Consider the following 19,434-nt stretch of genomic DNA (forward strand, 5'->3'; position numbering starts at 1 on the left):
AACATCACTTTCAGATTCTAGACAATACTTCTTGTCCCAGAGAGCAGTGCTACTAATAACATTCCTGCTGTGTTTGCCACCATGCAAACCCGCCCCTGACTCCTAAACAACAGCATCTATTTTTAATTAGGAATCATAATTTAACTGGACAACTACCACAGAAAAAGAGGACACGTTCTTCTAACCAGAGAGTCGGTTCCTGTCTGCTCATGATGAATCCCTCATATGCGTCTGAGAGTTAGATTTTAAAACTGAAAAGCACCCTGGTTTGACTAAAAAGTCACAACATGATCTCCTTGCAAATTCTGGGAGCTGCCCACTGCCTTGTAGAGGTATCCCAGGGCCAGGTATCACAGCAAACCACGGGCACATCCCTGTCAGCCAAGGAATATAAAAATGCACCAGCCTCAAGCTACTTTCCCAACATCTAACCATTAGAAGTCGCAGTAAACTTGTTAAAAACAAGATAAATATTTAACTGGTGGCCAAAATAAATCAGTACTGCAACTCTACCCGTACGCACGTACACACACACAAGCTATTTTTAAAGCAACCCACAGCCTAATTCACACAATCGATGAGCCATTAGGAGATTATTCTGAAACCTTCTTCATTATCACTGGCACCAGGGCTTCCTGAGTTAGCAATATCCTCAGGTCACACACCATGTCACTGTCTCTCTCCTTGCTGGGAGGAAGCTCCAGGCATGAGGTGCAGCGGCTGCTGAACAGAGCCTGCCTTCCCCTGGCATGGATGTCTGTTTCAGCTTTAAGACCAAGGTGGGGTCAAGAGCACCACAAACGTGGCTGGGTAGATAGAAACACCGATACACGAGGACATAGCCGCTAACTTAGGAAATGAGCACCTCCCTTAGCCCTCACTTGCCCCACTCTTTTTCTCTCACCCAGCTGCAATGTGTCTTGACTCATGCCAGGCCACTGGTGGAAAAAAGTCTGCACTGCAAGGCCTTAAAACCTGCTAGAAAATGGAGATGCAACCATTTTCAATGGCTTTGAGCAATCCACAGCAGGGGAACTGCCTGGACAAAACCACCACAGTGTCCCTAGCTTTGCCAAGGAATGACAGAGCACTTAGCAGAAGTCAGCCCTCACGCTGGTAGCATCCTTCGTGACACAGAGGCGTTCGGAGTGTAGGTGCCACTGTGCTGTGGGAAATGAAGAGGAGCTCCAAGATAATTCAGCAAAGGTTTTGTACCACACTGCTCATGACGGTGCACAGATGAGCAGTGGGGGAAACATGTGCCTGTGCACACAGGGATGGTGGGGCAGGCATGGGGGTGGATGGATGCTGGAAGAGCTGTGCGGTGGGCGAGTGCGTGAGCGCAGAGCACCTTTATCAGGTGAGGGCATAGGGAGCGCTCAGACAAGGAGCTGAATGCCATATGGAGTAGCAGGAGCATCCTCACCAAAATGGTGCACATCTCAGGCAGTCATATCCCAGTCTGAGGGAGGCTGAGGCCTGTTGCTTTAGCTGCCTGGGAGTAAACCATCCATTTGATGTAAGGACAAGGCTGCTAGGCAGTGAGAGCAGCCTGCTGTGTTAGAGCCACTCCAAATCCAGTAGGAAATCAGCTTGGGACATCTCCTCACTTGCCTTGTTAACTACTCGACAGTTGACACATCACTGGCTCCCTTTCTGAAATCACCCCAGGCAAGCTAATCCTAGTTGTCACCCCTATACAGACAGTAGGATTAAAGGGTCCTAAGGAGATGCTCTCAGGCAGAGGGACAGGCATACAGTTGTTCATGGGAAAAACACTTCCTTGCCCACTGTTTGATGTCTGTATACAGGAGTGTTTCCTCCACCACTGCAGTCTCTCTAGTGGCAAGTCAATGTCAGCAGCACAAAACAGTGTTCTGCTTGATTTAAGGGTTTCTTCTTCTAATAGATTTCCATCACCAGGAACGTCTCTCTCCAAAGTGCCATCACCCACTGCAGCTAAGCTGTCAGCTTCAGTTCCTCACGCTGGGGCTGAATTCTGCTTAAGCTGCCTTTGATCTGAATTGTTGCTACAAACATCTTCAGTAAACACACATTAAAGTAACAGATATCTAAAACCCAAACGGCTGCAGGAGGTAATTGGCTTGTATGCAAATAAAGCCAGCATGTATGTCACATTTGGAGTGAGACAGGATTGTCCCACCAGGCATCGCACTGTTGGCTACAGCAGCTCCTTCCCAAGCAAGCAGGGTCCAAGCAGGGGAAACCAGAATGGCAGTTTTCACCCTCCTATGCCGCTTGGCTTTCCCTCGATACAACCACATAGAAAGCACCTGCAGAGCTTGTTAGGGGGCAAGATACACATAAAAGGTTCTGCCAGCTATTCCAGGATGGCTGGAAACACTCTGGTTTCTGTAGCAAACTCATGGCAAGAAGGTCTGTAGATCGACTCACTGAGCCTGAAGTTGCAACTCTAAGTATACGTGCTATAGATGGGATGGGCACTCTGCCTCTGCAAACATAGATTGGACTTCTGCAATCTGGAAAATGTAGGTATTTCTTCCACTCACTCCTTCTGAGCTGGATGAAGCCATGTAGAACATAAAGTAGCCACAGGTAAGGAGTACAACAATGAAAGGAAAACCAGTTGAGAGAGAGGATAAGAGTTGAGCAAGTTAGATCAAGTCCCACTGGTCAAGCAATCTTTCCTGCTAGTCAGATGTTACAGTCTGGGGAAGGGGAATGAGAAGGAGATGCTGGGGTCAGGGGAAGTTCAGTTCTGCTCTGGATGGTGATAAAAGTATTAGTTTTTGTTGCTTGCACTTTTCTTCAGATACCTGCAACATCTGCTCTGGAAATAGACAGCTGTTGCCTGCAGGGTTTCTTCAACATCCAAATCCATTTGCAGGAAGCTCACATCAACACTTGGAGCTCAGAGCAGTTTCTATTAGAGGCTACCACAAACCAGAGGGAAGAGAAATATGGAGGCAGACCACTGTGGCAGAGACCACCACTGCCTTTCACCTGCTGAGCACTGAGGTCTGAGTTTTTTCCACAGACCCAAGCCAGAAACCTAGGCTTCGGTAGAGCAAATGAGGAGACGTAGAACTGGATAGCAGAACATGCTGAAAAGTTATATGGTTACCCATAGGTCCCCATTGATTTCCCCATAACTATCACATACAGCTTGACTTTGAAGGATGAGACCATAAAACAGTGAGGAGACCCAGTGCAAGAGAGTAGTGGCCCAGGAGTGTCCATGGAGGGCAGTAACGGGAGTTAGGTCCTACTGAAGAAGAGGCTGGGCTTTTATGTTAGAGGAGAGAGGAGAAAAAGAGAAGTTTGGAGAAACTGGAGAACCAGCAGGGACCTGTGGGAGGGACTGAGACCTGCTGTCAGTTCAGATTTGGCTCCACCCTTACATTTCATGAAAAAAAAATTTGACAAATCCTCTCACCTCTGGGAATAATAATAACAAAAATAATTAACGGTTTCCCTTTTTAATACTAACAGTTTTGGTTTTTAACCAAATGAAATTACAAATATTTATGGTTTGAATTTGGTGTTTTGGTGAAAATGGGGACATAAACTGACCAAAAATAGAAATGATACAGACTTTTTAGCTTCCCATGCCCAGGATGAATAGGACACATTAAGTGAACAAAAAGAATTAATGGCGGCAAGATAAACTGGGGTTATAAAATGTCTTTCTCATTTTGTTTTCAAGTCTTATTACTAGCAGAGGTAAGGAAATCCATTTGTTTAAAAAAATATGATTTTTGAAATGACCACAATGTTCCTTTTAAACTGCATTGAAAATACAAGATAAAGACAGAGTACTGAGTGAAAGAGTGCTGATGGCTCTTTTATTGTGTGATTTGCCTTGTTTTTTTCTGAAGTACTTCTTTTTAGCCGATTACCATGTATTTACAGTTAGTGTAATTATATCTAATTACTTAATTAGCATGAATACGTGTAATTACTAACTTCGAATATGTAATTATGTCAGGGCAGCCTGTAATAAATGAGGTTGAAAAAAACCCTCATTAGGACTCTACGGAAGGACGGCTGCTCCACCCGTGTGGAGAATGCATCATAGTCCCGAGACTACACCAGTCCTGCAAGAAGAAAATAGAGCAAGCACCAGTTGTGTCCTCACAGCAGCCAGCAATAATCTCCACCAAAATGAAAACACTTGCCCAAAAAGTCTAGCTGCAAAGTTTTAGTGGGAACTTAGCATCCACCCCCAGGAGACAGACAAGGATCTATAGAAGGTCCGCACCCCAGTCTCATTTTTTCCATTGAGCTTTGGAATTTTTTCTCTGATTTATGCCTTTCTTGAGAAGATTTATTTTGTCAAAACAGAAATGCCAGGGAACAGAGCAACTTCAAGACTGTGTTGTGGCATTTGTGTAGCTTGAGAAATCAGATCCAAGAACTTCTAATCTGCATCTGATGCATTATGCTGATTATTAATTACTGCTATTAAAGTAAAATAAGCCTCCAAAATGTTTCATCTGAAACGTTACCAAAGTCTTCCACGATCAAAATCTCCAGCTATTCATAATTATCCATTTTGCATTTTCAAATCCTAAACATAAGGAGATGGAGCTAAGGTAAAAAGTTGCTGCTACTGCCAAGAAGCACATCCAGGAAAACTTTGTCCTACCAACAGCTTAAAAGCCACCTCATGAAATTATTCCAGACTTATGCTCCCTGTTTTTTCACTGACTTTTTTTTTTTTTTTTTTTTTGTAATGAACTGATGTCTCCTGCCTGCAAGGGCTGATGGCCATTTACTGGACACAAACGAGGGTAGAACGGCTCATGTTCTGCATTAGGGAAACCCCTGACCATAGGATGGAGCCATCTGGTCCCCCCACCCTATCTCCTCATCAGGTATTTTGTCCACGGTACTTGCTCCACAGCCAGGTAGTCCTGTTTGTCTCCTCTCATGTGTTTATTTCCAAATATAGAGAGGTGCAAACTTATCACAACCTGCTGTTCCTCCTGTTGACATCTGCCAAGCAGATATGCCACTTGCTGCTCTTATGCATGCCAGAAAGCAGGGGGAAAAGTGTACTTTAGTTTATTCTTCTGAAGTTGAATCTTTGGACTGTTCTGTTGTCAGCCCAGCTCTTTGCCTAACCTTTCAGGTGGGGCTGAGGGTGGCTGAAATGAGGATTTGTTGCAAACTCTATTGCTGCCCAGAATGCCCTGGAGGTATTGCATGAGGATGCAGGGAGCGTCTCCCCAAAGAGTTACGAGAAAACAGGCTGGTGCGCTTTATTCCATGCCTCTTTAGGAAGCTCTCAGCCAGCAATGGAAGAAGGTCTCTGAGTCCCTCCTGCTCCTCTAATTCAGGCTGTAGCAGAGCGTGGGTAAGAAACAAACTTCAACTGCACAGACTGCAGAAAATTGGAGGTGAGAGCAGGCTCCTGCATCCTTCATCCTGTTGATGGGAGCAAAGTGCATCCCCCATGAGAAATACATCTCTGCCTCCTTGTAGACACATTAACTATTGGGCCTGCTGGGGGAGAACCCACAGGACAGTGCGGTGTGGCAGAGGCGAGCAGGGCCACAGCTCAGCGGGCAGGGAGCTGTCCTCCATATTTCAGCTGCAATTCCATTATGCAGAGCTAAGTGTCTGGGAATAAACATCCGTCATCCCTGCATGATAAGCGATGTTTGCTAGTATGGAGGGTGACAGAAATCTATATCACATCAATGTACTATTAATACTGCATTAAGCATATAGAGTTCGCTCTCCTCATTGCAGCTCGGTAATGGATATCGACACGTCCTCAGCCCAGACAACATCCAAGAGTATGGTGATACTGGCAGAATGAAGGAAGGAAGGAGAAAAGTCTAGAGATGGAATGAGAGAAACTGCCTGCTGAAGGAGTTGTTCTAGCAACATCTCAATGCAAAAGAGAGATGCTGGGTGCCACCGAGTGCCTTGCTCAGGCCAGGCTGCATAGCCTTGTGGCTGGTGGGGGCTGCGATGCACGATGGCTGGCAGAAGCGAGGTGACTGCTTGCATTGGCATGGACTCAGCCGGGTGTCAAGGTGCTCCCCAGCCTAAAGCAGCGCCCTCTCTCTCTGCGTGGCAACAAATGAAGAAGTGTTTGTGCCCCAGCTCAGTGCAAGAGAAAGCAATCCCTCCAGTAGGAAAACGTACGGCAGCAACAAACATTCTCTAGCTGTGCTCCCCAGCTCAGGTTCAAGTTGAGCACAGCACATCGGATCAAACACACCCTTTAACGGTGAAAGCTTCCCAAAGCATGGTTATTTTAAAAGGCGAATTATGAAACTTTCCAGCCTTAAGGAAAGCCAGCAGTTAAGTCAAAGAAGTTTTGTCCAAATGAAGTCTTACAGGTTTGGGGACTAGAATACAGAAACATACCGAATCCAACTCTGCCCAAGGTCTCAGAGCCTATTTCTTGCCCTGTGAATGGTAAATAATTCCAAAAATTGAAAAGGTTTTTGACCTGACAACATCCAGTTGTGTTTTCCCCCTTGTTAGCACTCAAATGTAGCATCTTTGCACTGGATTTAGTTTCAGCAATCCTGCCTCGCAGCCCTGGGAAACCTGGAGCTCCAAGATGGGGCTTGGGAAAGTTAGCACAGAAGCAAGCGATTTTCCATGCATTTCAAAGTGTCCGTACTTACTGGTAGTGTTACGTTTTCTCCCTGTGGCACATTCCACAGGAGAAACGGCTCCAGATGCCACCGCCAAGCGCTTCTGCTGTGCACTGAACTTTTCAGATCCTAATCAAATAGCCCCATGAAACTTTGAGGCCAAATCCTGCTGCGAGCTACTTTCCCTGCAACCTTACTAAATTTGACAAGCCCCACAGGGCAAATGCTCAGAGCAAAACTTAATCCTCTGAGTTTGAACCTCTACTACTGCGTAACTGCAATAGCACTAGCATATCAAAACGGTCGGCGCAAAGGTTGAATAGTTTTGAGAGAGTACGGAAGGTGGAAAAAAAAGAGAAAAAAACAAGCCATCAGAGTTTGTAAATCACTTTGAGATGAGGTGCTATAAGAAATGTAAAACATAAATAACGGCAAAAACTAACCCCACACTACTTTCAGCTTCACCAGCTCCTGCCTAAACCACCCCCTCCTCCCCCTCTCTACAAACAGACCAAAATAATTACATTAAAATAAAAATCAAAGGGAAAGCCAGGCGCATTAATTGGATGCGCCCCATTGCTCTGGCCAATTGAAGCACGATGATCAACAACCCAGCACACGAGGCTCGGCTCCTGGCTTTCCTCGCAGTGTGCAGGAGGGTGCGCGGTGGGCTGCCCCAGCGATACCACAGCAGGAGTGGCGGCTGCAGCTCCCATTCGTCCGATGGGGAGAGCTGCAGCCATAGAGAAGCAACTTTCTGCCTAACGTTTAACGATGAACGAATTTCTGCAGGTTAGGAGATTGGACTCCTACCAGCACTTCTGTTCCAGATACTGAATTACCTTTCCTTAGCCTCATGAGTCAGCAAAAGCAAAGTGGAGAGCCGGAAGCAGACTTCAGTGTGCTACCCCCTGCTTCTGCCTGGCCCACAGAGACAGTACAACACCTTTCCAACCTTTTTATTGGATCGGGTTCTGCCTAGAACCAAGAAATACCAGAAAGATGAACAATAACAGGAGGAACGTTATCTGAACCTTCTGTATTGCTCAGTTTGCTTCTTAGATTTCGTAAAAGACAAGGGAGAACTCAACTACTGACTATGGGAGCCCACTTTGGGGAGGGTTGCGCCCCAGAGCAGTCATGGGAAGCAGTGAGGGACTTCCAAGAATGCATCCTTTTACCCAGGGCTTTTCTTTTATGCTCAGAATTTAGGGGAGCTGAAGGGAGAGAGCCAGGTTATCACCACCTGCTATTCTAATGGGCTGACTTCACAACCCAGATTAATATAGGGAAACTGCAAGCTTTACAGAAGCCCATGAATATAAGACATTCAGCATCTAAACCTTCTGTTTTTTATCTCCATGCACCTGCCCCATCTATGAACACATGTCCTGAGCTTGTCTTTGCACCACAGGGAAGCCAAGTAGAAAGTCCTGCTGCTACACGGCTGGGAAACTGCTGGAGGAGGAAGGGGAGGCATGTTCTTTCCCCCCACAAGCAGCAGGTCACTTGAATGCCCCGTGCTTCTACACAAGCTCTTGCTCATGCCTCTGACATGGTGCTCAAAGCAGGCAAGGCAGAGCCCTGTTTTGAATAGCATTTTCAGGCAAGGGGGGAAGGTGACTGGTGGGTGGTACAGGGAGGGTGAAAGGAGGTGAATGTGAGGGTGGAAAGGCTCCTTCAGAAGCACCTGTATGTATGTTGTGATTTCTGAGACCTGAGATTCACTTTGGTTTCTGGACCATACCAAGACCCATTCTCCTCAAAAGCCTCCTTCTCTTCTTCCTCATCCTCTTCTGTAACCTCATCTTCCTTGCCCTCCTTCCCCCCATTTCCCCGACCCTCCTCCTGGCCCTCACAGGGGCATCCGGCTGGACCGGGCACTTACACGTGTCTGGCTTGTGACAGTTGTGACCTTGTCGGAAGTACTGGGGGTTCTCAATGACAGGAATACGGGTCATGCCGATCACCACTGTGTCCGGGCCAGCGTCCAGGGATGAGGGTGTCGTGATGCCGTGGTTGATGTGGTGGAGGGGACTGGCAGAATCCTCCTCTCCGCTGATCACTGCCACAGGACCTAAAAACATCACACACATATCCGTCACACACAACCAGGGAAAGGAGACCCACTGGCCCTGCTGACTGTGTAGTACTGATTGCTGCATTTACAGACCGGCAATGGTTTATTACCATCCCCTGGACAAGATGAGAAATACTGGAGCAGATCCCAATCAACTCATGTTACCTCCCACCACCACCACAAATGGCAGCATCTCCACCCTCTCCTCCGTGCCACAAAAAGCTCAGAGCACCAAAAGACAGGCAAGAAAGCATCAAGAAAAATTAGCTGCCTGAGATGGAAGTAATGGGGATCTTCCACCACTCCCTAATGTCTCTGCCTCCCAATAATTGTCTTGCTGCTCTCACCAGAGCAGGAGCTCAGAGGGAGTTTCCCCAGGGATGAGCTCAGCATCTTGCTAGCATCCCCCTCTCCAGTGCTAAGGGGAATCAAGGACTCCCAAGGCCAGCAGGAAGAGAGCCCCCAGCAAGATACAGAGAAGACAGCACCACAGGCTTTAAAGCTGAGCTATGATAAACCCAGGAGATTCCTTCCTCCTTGTCCTCTCCAATTTGTCTGCCACCATCTCAAGTACTTCTTAATTCCCAATTCCCCATCTGTTGCTTGCTCACAGGGCTGCGTTATCAATCCTGCCACTCCATCAAGCTGAAGGACCTGGTGGAGAGGTCTCGGTTCTCCTTCCACACTGTCCCCCCACACGAAGCACCAATGACTGCTGCTGTGATAGAAATGAAGCGGTTGCCGGTCCCCTGCAGCCACCTCCCCAGCCATGGGTGCAAAAGAGCTTCCTGTTCCCAACACGCCTCAGCTTTCACAACCAGCTCAGCCAAATGTTGCCCCTCTGGGACCCCTCCACGTGCCTCCCCAGATCCCCTTTCTGTGAAGCAGGTCGCCGAACACAGCCCGCAAGGATGAAGTCGTGCTTCATAGCAGCGCCGAAAGCACGTACACTGATCTGCCTCCTGCAGACAGTGACCAGGAACCACTATCCTGGCTCCTGCAATCGCCTACCTAAACCATGTCTCCTTGCACCTGAGTGAACGCACTAAGAGCACCGCCACTCTAATCCACCACTCTAATCTTTCCCTAAACATGAGCAGCTTGTTCCTGTAGGTAAAATAAAGTTGTGAAGGAAAGAGCAACTATACCTGAGAAGAAAGGTTTGCATCCCACTTACAGAGATAATTTACAATATTCAGCTATACCCCAATTTTAGGATTATGCTTTATTTTATTTTTAGAACTTCTAACTTCAGCCTTTGCTATCAGCTGCCAAGGCCAGAAACCTCAGGGGACATCAGAGATTAATACAATTCCCCACTTCCATTTATTCTCATATATCCCAGAGGTCCCAGCTGCCAGCCCACAGCAGCTCCATACAAACACTTCCATCACAAGGTAAAACCTTTTAACCTGTGCTGCAGCCTTTTGTGTTGCATAAACACAGGATCCTGAGGAGCCAGGGAACAAGGGGATCACACTGTAACTTTCCGGGAGGACCTCCTTTTGGCAGTCGAATCAAACACAATGCTAAGTTCAGACGGGAGGAAAAGCATGGTCAACTAGAGATGTTCCCTTTCTCCCTTCTGGAAGCTGCCTGGGGCTACCAGCAGATCAAGCAAAGATGAACAGAGATGCTGCACTGAGATTCAAGCCTATTCAGAGAGGTCTATCTTTTACCTGCATTGCATAGAAAATGCCTCTCTCCCATCAGTAATCTATTTCTAATTGCACAATTACTTTATTACGTAGCGCTAGCAACAAAGAGGGGAATCTTCAAGTCATTTTATTCTCCAGAGCCTCTGAGAGGACATGGAGAATACAGGCTCCGTGCAGTCATTCTGACTGCATTAATCTCATCTAAAGGCTATTCATTTTTGAGACTTCAAGTATTGTTTGTTCTTCCAAGTGGGATACAATAAAGTTATTGGGTAATTAGTAGAGTCCTGGCAGCCATGACAGGTGTTTTAGTCACAAGAAAAAAAAGTCTCTGCCTTTATTGTGAATTCCTTCTGGCAGGTTCTTGCTTTTTTTAAAGTTACTCCCAGGGCCCACGTGACTTCCAGCTTTTGAGATGCAAAGGCAAAATTCAGCTCTTGCTGCAAGATGCCTCTGTTGGGACTACATACATTGTATTTCTCCAAACACAAAAAGTAAACAGGCAATTTTGGTTTGAATGACTTTTGTTCTTTCTTGTCAATTCTTTGTATGCAAAACAGACAGTCTGGGTTTTGCATGGTGCGTGCATCTCTCTTCTGCCATATTCTGCGCTGATGGACAGCCTGACTGCAGTGGGAAGGGGTGACCTCTCCATTTCAAGGTGCAGGTCACAAAGCATGCCACAAAAATATCAGCTGGATATAGACTGGTATAATTTATATAACAAGAGATCATAATGACTCCCCTGCTGTGGAGCTGTGGGAGAGGCTACTGAGAGCTTATTGCTTTCCCTAAGCAGCAAAGATATTGCTTCAAAGAAAGATCATGGGGTGTCCAACAGGGCAGTGTGATGTGAAAGGCCTTTCTAGTGAATGAGGTCATCTATGCTGTCCTCTGCTCTGAGGGCAGAAATCACACCTTTGTGGTGAGGAGTGAAGAGGACATCACCTGCAATGTTAGTACCAGAGGGAGATGTTTGATTCTGTGGCTGCCCATGGGACGTATGCCAAGCTGGCATGGATCCTGGGTACACGTCTCAGGGTATCGCAGCGCCTTGCTAGCACGTAACCCTTGCTGTCCGCACAGCAGCTCCTCATTTTCAGGGAACACAGATCACAACAGGGGCCCAGTGGCACAGGCATGATAGAAGCACAATGGCTACATCCAAAGGAGCAGAACACGATCAGGGAGGCTGGGTACTTGTGAAACTGAAGTTTAGATGGCAATTTCCATGTCAATAAACAGATCCAGAGTTTGACCTCCTTTACACTCATCTGCTTTTTTTTCTGCAGCTCAGTTCTTAGGAGAAGAGTTTTTAAATGTGTTATCTCTAGTTTCATGCCCCAAAGCTGTCCAAGATCTTAGACACAAATGTACATTTCTATGGGGTAAGATGTAACCACGTCTTAGCTCATCCACAGTCCATATCTGCACTCTCAGTCCCCAGGGAACAGGGGTGCTGTGAATTGATTCAGCCTTTTACTCATCCAGCTCAAGTCAATGCTGCTAAGCTTGGATATTTATAAAATGTACCAACCCTCAAAAGCCTCAGAACTAAACTCTGATGCTCCATGACTGTCTCAATCTCTTCCCATTTCTGTAAAAACAGGAAAACCCAGGAACTGCCAAGACTGTTGCAGTCAGGACACCATAGGGATAGTATACCAGTATATTCTATCATTGCAATAACCTGGGGATAGTTTACTGCCTCTGAGCACATTTCAGTGTCTTGAAAAGAACAAAGTAAACCACATTCCTCCATTAACTTTTTTTTTTTTTAATGTTGTCCAGATTTCTACCAACTTCTGTGACACCATCATGGCAATGGTATAGCTCTTGTGTGTTCTTTCATGCCCATCTCTTCTGAGTGGTCAGAGTTGAGATCCAGCCCCCTCTAAGGCTACAGCCACTCCGTCGCCCCTCTGAGATCAAGGCTAGCATTGGACTTGCTGCACAAGCCTGAGAGACAAACTCTAAAAATATCATTGATATCAAGTAGTCACCAATCACTTTTATAGGTTTGACTATTGCTCTGACTCTCAAAATAGGTAGTAATCAACAACTCCTGGAAATAAAGCAGCTACCTACACTTCAACCCCTTTAATCTCTCTTGGTAATATTGTATATTTTTTGCTGCTAAGTAGGTAAAATGGCTTTATCTGGAAGAATTCTAGCTGGCTTCAGCAGTGGATTTTCCAGGTAAGGTTAAAGGAAAAAATGGAATTAAAAAAAAAAAAAGAGTACAGATTTTAAGATTTAGGTTCATCTTCCACTTGACAGATGAATGGGCAGAGGGACATAGGAATGAACCCTGTTTTGTACCATAAAAATGCAGAGTAATAGTCTGGGGCAGTCTGGGCTAACTCCTGATATACCACTCTATAAACTTTAAAAAGAATGTAAATTATTTTGAAGCTCCTCTGAAATTTAAAATCTAAACAGTGATGCAGCAGATGTTTCTGTGGATAAATCAACCTGCACTATGGACAAACATACTGTGAGCATTAACTATAAAGAGAGTTTATTTGTTAATATTTTAAAGAGCCTGTGTATGTTCTGAAAATCAAAAATATCATAGGCTCTGCCATGGCTCATGGGCACCAGGCAGCAGGAACCAGCAGAGAGCCAGGGCAGAGGATGAGGGAGCCTGGGCTGGGGAAGAGCTCAGGTCCTGAGCAGCCTAATCGGTGGGATGGGGCCACACCACTGCCAGGAAAGGCCAACGGAGCCACCAGGGCTGTGCCATGGCTCCAGTTAGCCTAGGAGGCCCTCCCTGCGCCCTGGTCCTGCGCAGTACGTACCCCAATTGCAGTTACACGCCCATCTGCAGTCCTGGTGGGAGAGTCAACTGCAGTGACCACAACATCAGGAACTGAATGAATCCGCCATTATCCAAAGAGCAGTGAGGCAGCCTGAAAATGCTGCTTTTGGAGAAATGTTACAAAGAAGACCTCAAATTGTCTCTCTTCTCTTCCACACCCATCTACATCCAACTTCTTTTTCCAAAGAAATGCGCCCCACTTGGGCATCACTGTTCCCAGACTCACCTCTTCCCTCGTGTCTCCTCCAGCCTCCTGTCCAGGCTATCCTCCTTCCATGTCTATCCTAGCAATGCTCTGGTTCTTGTCCTTCCTGCTCTGCCTCTATCCTAATGCTATCACCTCTGCTGCACAGCTGCTGAGCAAGTACTTTTCCAGATTGCCCTGAAAGCTCTGCTTTTTAGAAGATCTCCTGTCATTCTCTATTCATCACTCTTCCCTGTGGCTAAACTTGAGTTCAGCTTGGTACTTTTGTTCTTCTCCTTCTTTATCTGGAAGCTCTATCAAATAGGATATACATTTCAGTCCATGTCTGTAAAGGGCCTGCTGCATCCACAGTGTTATATGGACATTTGTTACTTAAGAAAAATGAAGCAAATAATAATAAATAGCTTGGGGAGCCCCTGTTTGCATGATCATATCATAGTGGTAAATTATTTACCAAGGCTAAGAGCTATACTTTCTGATAAAACACAGGCTCAGAAATATAGGGTACTTTATAAATAACCACAGATTTAAGAAGATAAGATAATGGTCACTTCATACACATCCATAACATAATGAATGCTCCAAGGCATACAGGTGAAGAACAACAAAAACTCCAGCTTTCTATCTGACGGTAACCTCTCCAAAACAGCAAAAATGATTGAAGGTGTAGAAAACATGACCTCCAAAGGAAAAATGAAAAAATTATGCTTTGTATTGAGGAAAACACTGAAGGGACACATGATAGCAGTCTTCAAATATGTAAAAGGTTACTGTGAAGAGAAATATAATAGCTGTTCTCCATGTCCACTGGGGATAAAACAAGAAATAATAGGTTTAAATTGCACTGAGGGAGATTAAGGTTTGAATGTTTTCCCTAATGCCTAGCAGCACGGATGATTAAGCACTGGAACAGATAACCTACAGATGCTCCAGAGGCCCCAGCGCTGCTGGGATAGGATGGGGAGAGGTTAAAGAAACTTCTTTCAAGGACATTTTGGTTATAAGGGCCTGAGGCTGCCCAGAGCTCCCCAAGCTGTAGCACTTTTCACCTGCAAACAAATAACCCTCAGCAAGGAATAGTTTTTCCTTTTTGATGCTTCTGAAGAAATTCCAAGTACTTGCCTTCCAGTTCCAGCCTGCCTGGTCAATGCAGAAACAGTCTACACTGCAGACAGACCTTGGGCAGCTTCCTAGGCACCACGGATGCCTTTTTCTCCATAGGAACTGGATGTCAAGAGCCTGTTGCCAGCTTTGACTTTCTCAGGCTGAATGGAAAGCACTTGTCTCTCCAGCTTGGTGCAGCCCGCGGCTGGCCAAGTGAACGGGACAGCACAATACCCGGGACGAGGACATAATCTCTTTATGCCATTTCAGACAGGACGACTCCATCCATGCACCAAGCCACATGCTCAGTAAGAAAACAGAGTTGCTTAAGCAGACAGAGAGAAAGCGAACACTCAGGCTGCAGGGCAATTCCTGTTCCCCTCTACCCATGCCTACAGGCACTGTCGTTCAGAACATAATTTTTGATAAAAACTGATCACTGCAAGAGATAATTGTGCCATCCACATTTGACTGTGTAATATAAAGGAGCCATATAATTAACCTACTTAATTAGGAACTGTATATGACCCATAACTAGGAAAAAAAAAGCTCTCCCAGTAAACTGGGTCACCATGCATTGTATAGCAAGTGCTGAAGCAGACCTCATTAAACTCCAATATGTTATAAAACCCCCTCCCCATCTAACTTCAAACCTCTGTTGGCACTTCCATATTTCCCTGATCTTAATCTTAAATGCTGTTCTTCAAAGGGTTGTATCACTGGCTGGCAAGTGGATAATTCCAAAACAGAATCTCTCAGCCTTGCTTTACAATTCAGAGCTATATGTACGCACATACGTATTTATTTACAGCCACAGACAGAAAACTAGCCCCAACCTTCAGCTTATCAGTAAAACCAAAAAAAAGGTGTTAAAAAAATCCAACTTTTTGCTGGAACTGAAATTAAACAATCCCCCAGGACTGATCTCTGCACCAGCAAGGAAGGGAACTGAAACTCATAAAACAGAATAAGTGAAAGCACAACAAATACAATTAAAAATCTAGCCATGCTCAGAGTGAGATCGCATTTACTGTCTCATAAAAAGAGCCTTGTCCTGTCAGGCAAAAAAAAAAAGGAAATCAATTTCTTAATTTTTATTGGCAGATGTGGGCATGGGGCCAAGTAAGTGCTTGGTGCCTGCGAGGCAGGGACCTGTTCGGAGCCAGACTGCCGTGGGCTCCAGTGTGTCCCCCTGCCCCCCTGCAAAGGGAATCAGCCACTTTTTCTTGTCTCCAGGGTTGCTGATTGCGACTGCTGGATTGTTTGTCGTGTGCCGTCTCTTCCCCTGAGCAACAGCCATACCGGAGCTCAAAAGGCATTGCAGATCTCTCTCTAACTTGTACAAAACGGCAGTTTAACTTCAGATCCCTGTAAATCCAACTCTTCCTCTGTGCTTGCTTTTGGCCATCATCTAAACCAAGTCCAAACAGCCTTTCCCACATTCATGAAGTTCAGGTCCTGACCGCAGCTGCCCAGCCTCTTCAGGGTGAGCCCTGTGTCCTCTTGGGCTGCTCCTGCCTCGTTCTTCAACAAGCAGACATCTGTCTCAGCAGCTCTCCAGGGACTGCAACCAAATGCCCTGTCCTCCTTCCCAAATTTCACCCCAATTCATTTGCAAGCCTTGCAGTCATGCAAGCCACAGAATTCACATGAGAAACCCCACAGAAACTGTACGAGCATCTTTGTAGAGAACAGCCACACAGCACTGCTTCTGCTCAAAGCCCGCTGTGCCCGGCTGTGGACGTGCCCCGACTCATTGCAGAGCTCACAAAGGTGCAAACCCTCGGACCTGGTCCTCCCCCTGCCAGGCCCCAGGACGAAGGTGCACAGGGCAGTACCTCTCGCAGGGAGCTCTCCCTTTAACCTTCTGGGGAAATGACACATATAAGTCTATAGCTCCGAGCTTCGGAGGGAGACAAGGACTCCAAGATTATACATCTGAGCTCTCCAAACAGTCTCCTCCAAATCCTACCCTCACTCAGCTTCCAGCCCCTCTAGCAGTGAAGCTAGGCGGAAATTGCCAAACAGCAATCAATTTTCCCCTCTCCTGAAGGGGACAGTGGGCCCAGGGCCCTGACCATCTCGAGGCCCTCAAGATCCCGCTGCGCTTCTTCAGGCTGAAGGGGAGCCAACGCCAGGCTGGCAGCCTCTCCGCACTGCGCTCCTCCTGCCTGCGGTACCCGCTGCCGCAGCGACACAAGGCTCTTCCCCCACCTGCTGCCATCCCCCAGCCTGTTAGAAATTGCAGATACATTATCATACAAAGGGCTGTCAAATTTGTTGTCAGTGGGCGATTCCTACATACATGATCCCTAAAGCATTTGGGGATCTTTCAAGATGAAAGAGTGCCGCCAAAACCCTGCCATTTACTAAAGCCCATTTCCCTCTTTACGTATTGACATTCCCTTCTCTCTGATGTTTTCAGGCACTCCTGGGGAGGAAAGACGGCTGCGCCAGCAGACAGTTGCCTGGTTCACACAGCTCCAGCCCCATCAGGATGTGGAGGATCCCCAAATCTCTCTCAATTCATCCTTGTCCTTTTTTTTCCCTCTCTCAGGTTTATTTATGGAGCTTAGACATGAATCCTATGAGCACTCACACTCGGGAATGGAAACATTAAGATCAAATCATATAAAACATAAAGTCAATGCATATGATGGCACAAATGCATAAATCCAGCAGAACAAGCACAGGAAAATGCTTACAGTAAAAATGACGAGACAATCTGATAATTAAAAAAGGAGGTATCTGACAAGCCAGAGCCATGTGTGACAGCAACTCCAACCACCGTCGGGAAGAAGATAGAGCAGGAATTATGTCTGTGCTCAAAGCTCCCAGCCCAGCCATACCATGGGTCTTCAAATCAGAAAGCACGTAACTAGGAAAAGAACTGTAAACATGTGCTGGGGCTAACCATGAGAATACTTTGGAACTTTCAATCTGAGGATCTTATAGCACTTCAGGTATTGACTAAGCCAAAATCTTCTCCCGCTAAATAGGAAAAGGGTACCTGGAAGTCGCTTCACTTGCCAATGGCAAGATGCTTTCACCACTGAGGTGGAGTGACACAGCTAGTTGGTGGCCCAGGCTACAGGAGAGGAAGCAAAGTGTATTTTATTTGATTGCAGCTGAAGGGAGGAAGACAGTATTTCACCCAGCAATGCCTGTACCGGTATGCACAGCAGCACTCTTCTGCTACCATTGCCAGTCACCTGCCATCATTTCCCCTATCCTGCTTCTTCTGTTTACAGGTCACAAGCTGATTTTTGTGACTGCCAGGTCTGCATGCTCACTGTGGGCTGTGATAAGCCAGTTGGGGTCCTTCTGTCTCATGCATCAGTCACTAGAAAGAAACCTCCTGAGACTGCATCTTAGCATGACAGAGTCCAAGCTAGCAATAGCAGCTTCCAGAGCAATAAAAAGGAAGACAAATACACTTTTGTCAGCAAAAGAGGCTGACCTGCCTTGAAGGCAGGAGGAGAGCGAAGCGGGGAGAGGTCCATTTTACAGTCAGTGGCTGTGATTTCTACACTTTGGGCTCAGTCCGCAGATGCAGAGCAGATGCTGGGAGCCTGCAGTAGCCGTGCTGCTGTCCCCAGTGCCCTGATGAGACCAGAGGAGCAAGAGACATGGCATCTGTGTATGGCCAAAGTCCCTTTGTGGCTGCACTGAATCCGTTTTGCCCAGGGTTGAGGCCCAACCCCAAGCTCAAGGCTCAGAAGGGGCTGGTGGAGGAGAGAGAGGATGGGCTGCTGCAGTGCAGCTGATACCAGGCATGCAATAAGACATCAAAACAAGGCATCCAGTGTCCTACTTTAGCTAGCCAAGCATCCTAGCATGCCAGAAGACACAGGGCTGTGCTGAGCCACACACATCTGAAGCCATCAGATGGCATGAAATAGGTGCTGCCCTCTCCCTTGCGCACTTGGTCCCCGTGAGTGCCGCATGAACCAAATCACCAAATGTTTCCTGTAACTGAGCCTCCCGCCTTGCCCCACATGAGGCTATAGCTCCATTTCTGTTGCTCATCACAGGGCAGGCTTTATCCTGAAGCTGGAAGCTCATTGCCATTCACACCTCCATGCCCAGGTCTCCAGCACCCCACTGTACTAGCTCCTAGAGCTCCAGCCCCTAGCTCCAGAGCTGGGCATGGTCCTGCCTGCCCCAAATCCTCAGCTTACCGCCCATCTATCATTTTTTCCCCCCTTCCTCCTGACTAGAAATTTGCCTCTTATTTTTTAAAACAAAGTCACCGAGCTTTCACCTCGAGGGCACCTTGAACTCCAGAGTGGCGCACGCTTTACGACGCAAGAGACGGGCAGTGGCTGGGTAAAGGCCTCAGCAGTGTCTATTAATCTCTTGGCTCACTCATCCCTATCACAGACACACCGTAAAAATGATATAAGCATTTCATTCAAACGGCACTGCAGAGGGAGTGGGGAGAGCGCACAGGCCGATTGATTTCCACTATGTCTGCTCTTTACCTTCAGGTATAAATACAACAGCAAAATCAATCGGAATAACATCATATCAGCTTTCTAATCTCTTCTGTTTGTAAGATGCGCTTTATATACTGCAGTGTTTCCTACAGCCAGCACACTTGTCTACAGGAGGCCCTCAGCACCTCCTCGCCCCCAAACCTTCCTGCGTGCACAGACAGATGTCACTCCCCAGCAGCTCTGGTGAAAGGCATCAAGATCTTCAGATCCAAAACACAACTTTTCTCTTCTTCCGTAAGGGAAATGCGGAGAGGTATCTCAAAGTAAGCTGCCTCATCTGTGAAAGAGTTGGTACCACCACGCACTTGCTAAGCCCTGAAGCATGTTATCATGTCCTAAAAAGACACGCTCACCTGCGTGCACCCCTTCCTAAGTGGATGGTTGTTGGCTGTAGTTAACGTACATCTGGGCATGCTTGCATTGCATGAAGCTACGCGGGAGTGATCCCACCAACACGGGACGTGT

The 19,434-nt window shown here is 46.7% G+C and overlaps 1 protein-coding gene across 3 annotated transcripts in view; it reads right to left on the bottom strand.

Annotated features, from left to right (window-relative positions):
- Positions 1-19,434, bottom strand: part of NTRK3 (neurotrophic receptor tyrosine kinase 3) — a 239,408-nt gene that overhangs the window by 93,172 nt on the left and 126,802 nt on the right. For all 3 annotated transcript variants that reach the window (XM_067305558.1, XM_013958611.2, XM_013958628.2), the window contains one exon: positions 8,491-8,679. In XM_067305558.1, coding sequence (XP_067161659.1) covers positions 8,491-8,679 — 189 coding nt within the window. The remainder of the gene's footprint in view (positions 1-8,490; positions 8,680-19,434) is intronic.

Source organism: Apteryx mantelli, chromosome 15 (genome assembly GCF_036417845.1).
Source record: "Apteryx mantelli isolate bAptMan1 chromosome 15, bAptMan1.hap1, whole genome shotgun sequence".
Taxonomy (NCBI): domain Eukaryota; kingdom Metazoa; phylum Chordata; class Aves; order Apterygiformes; family Apterygidae; genus Apteryx; species Apteryx mantelli.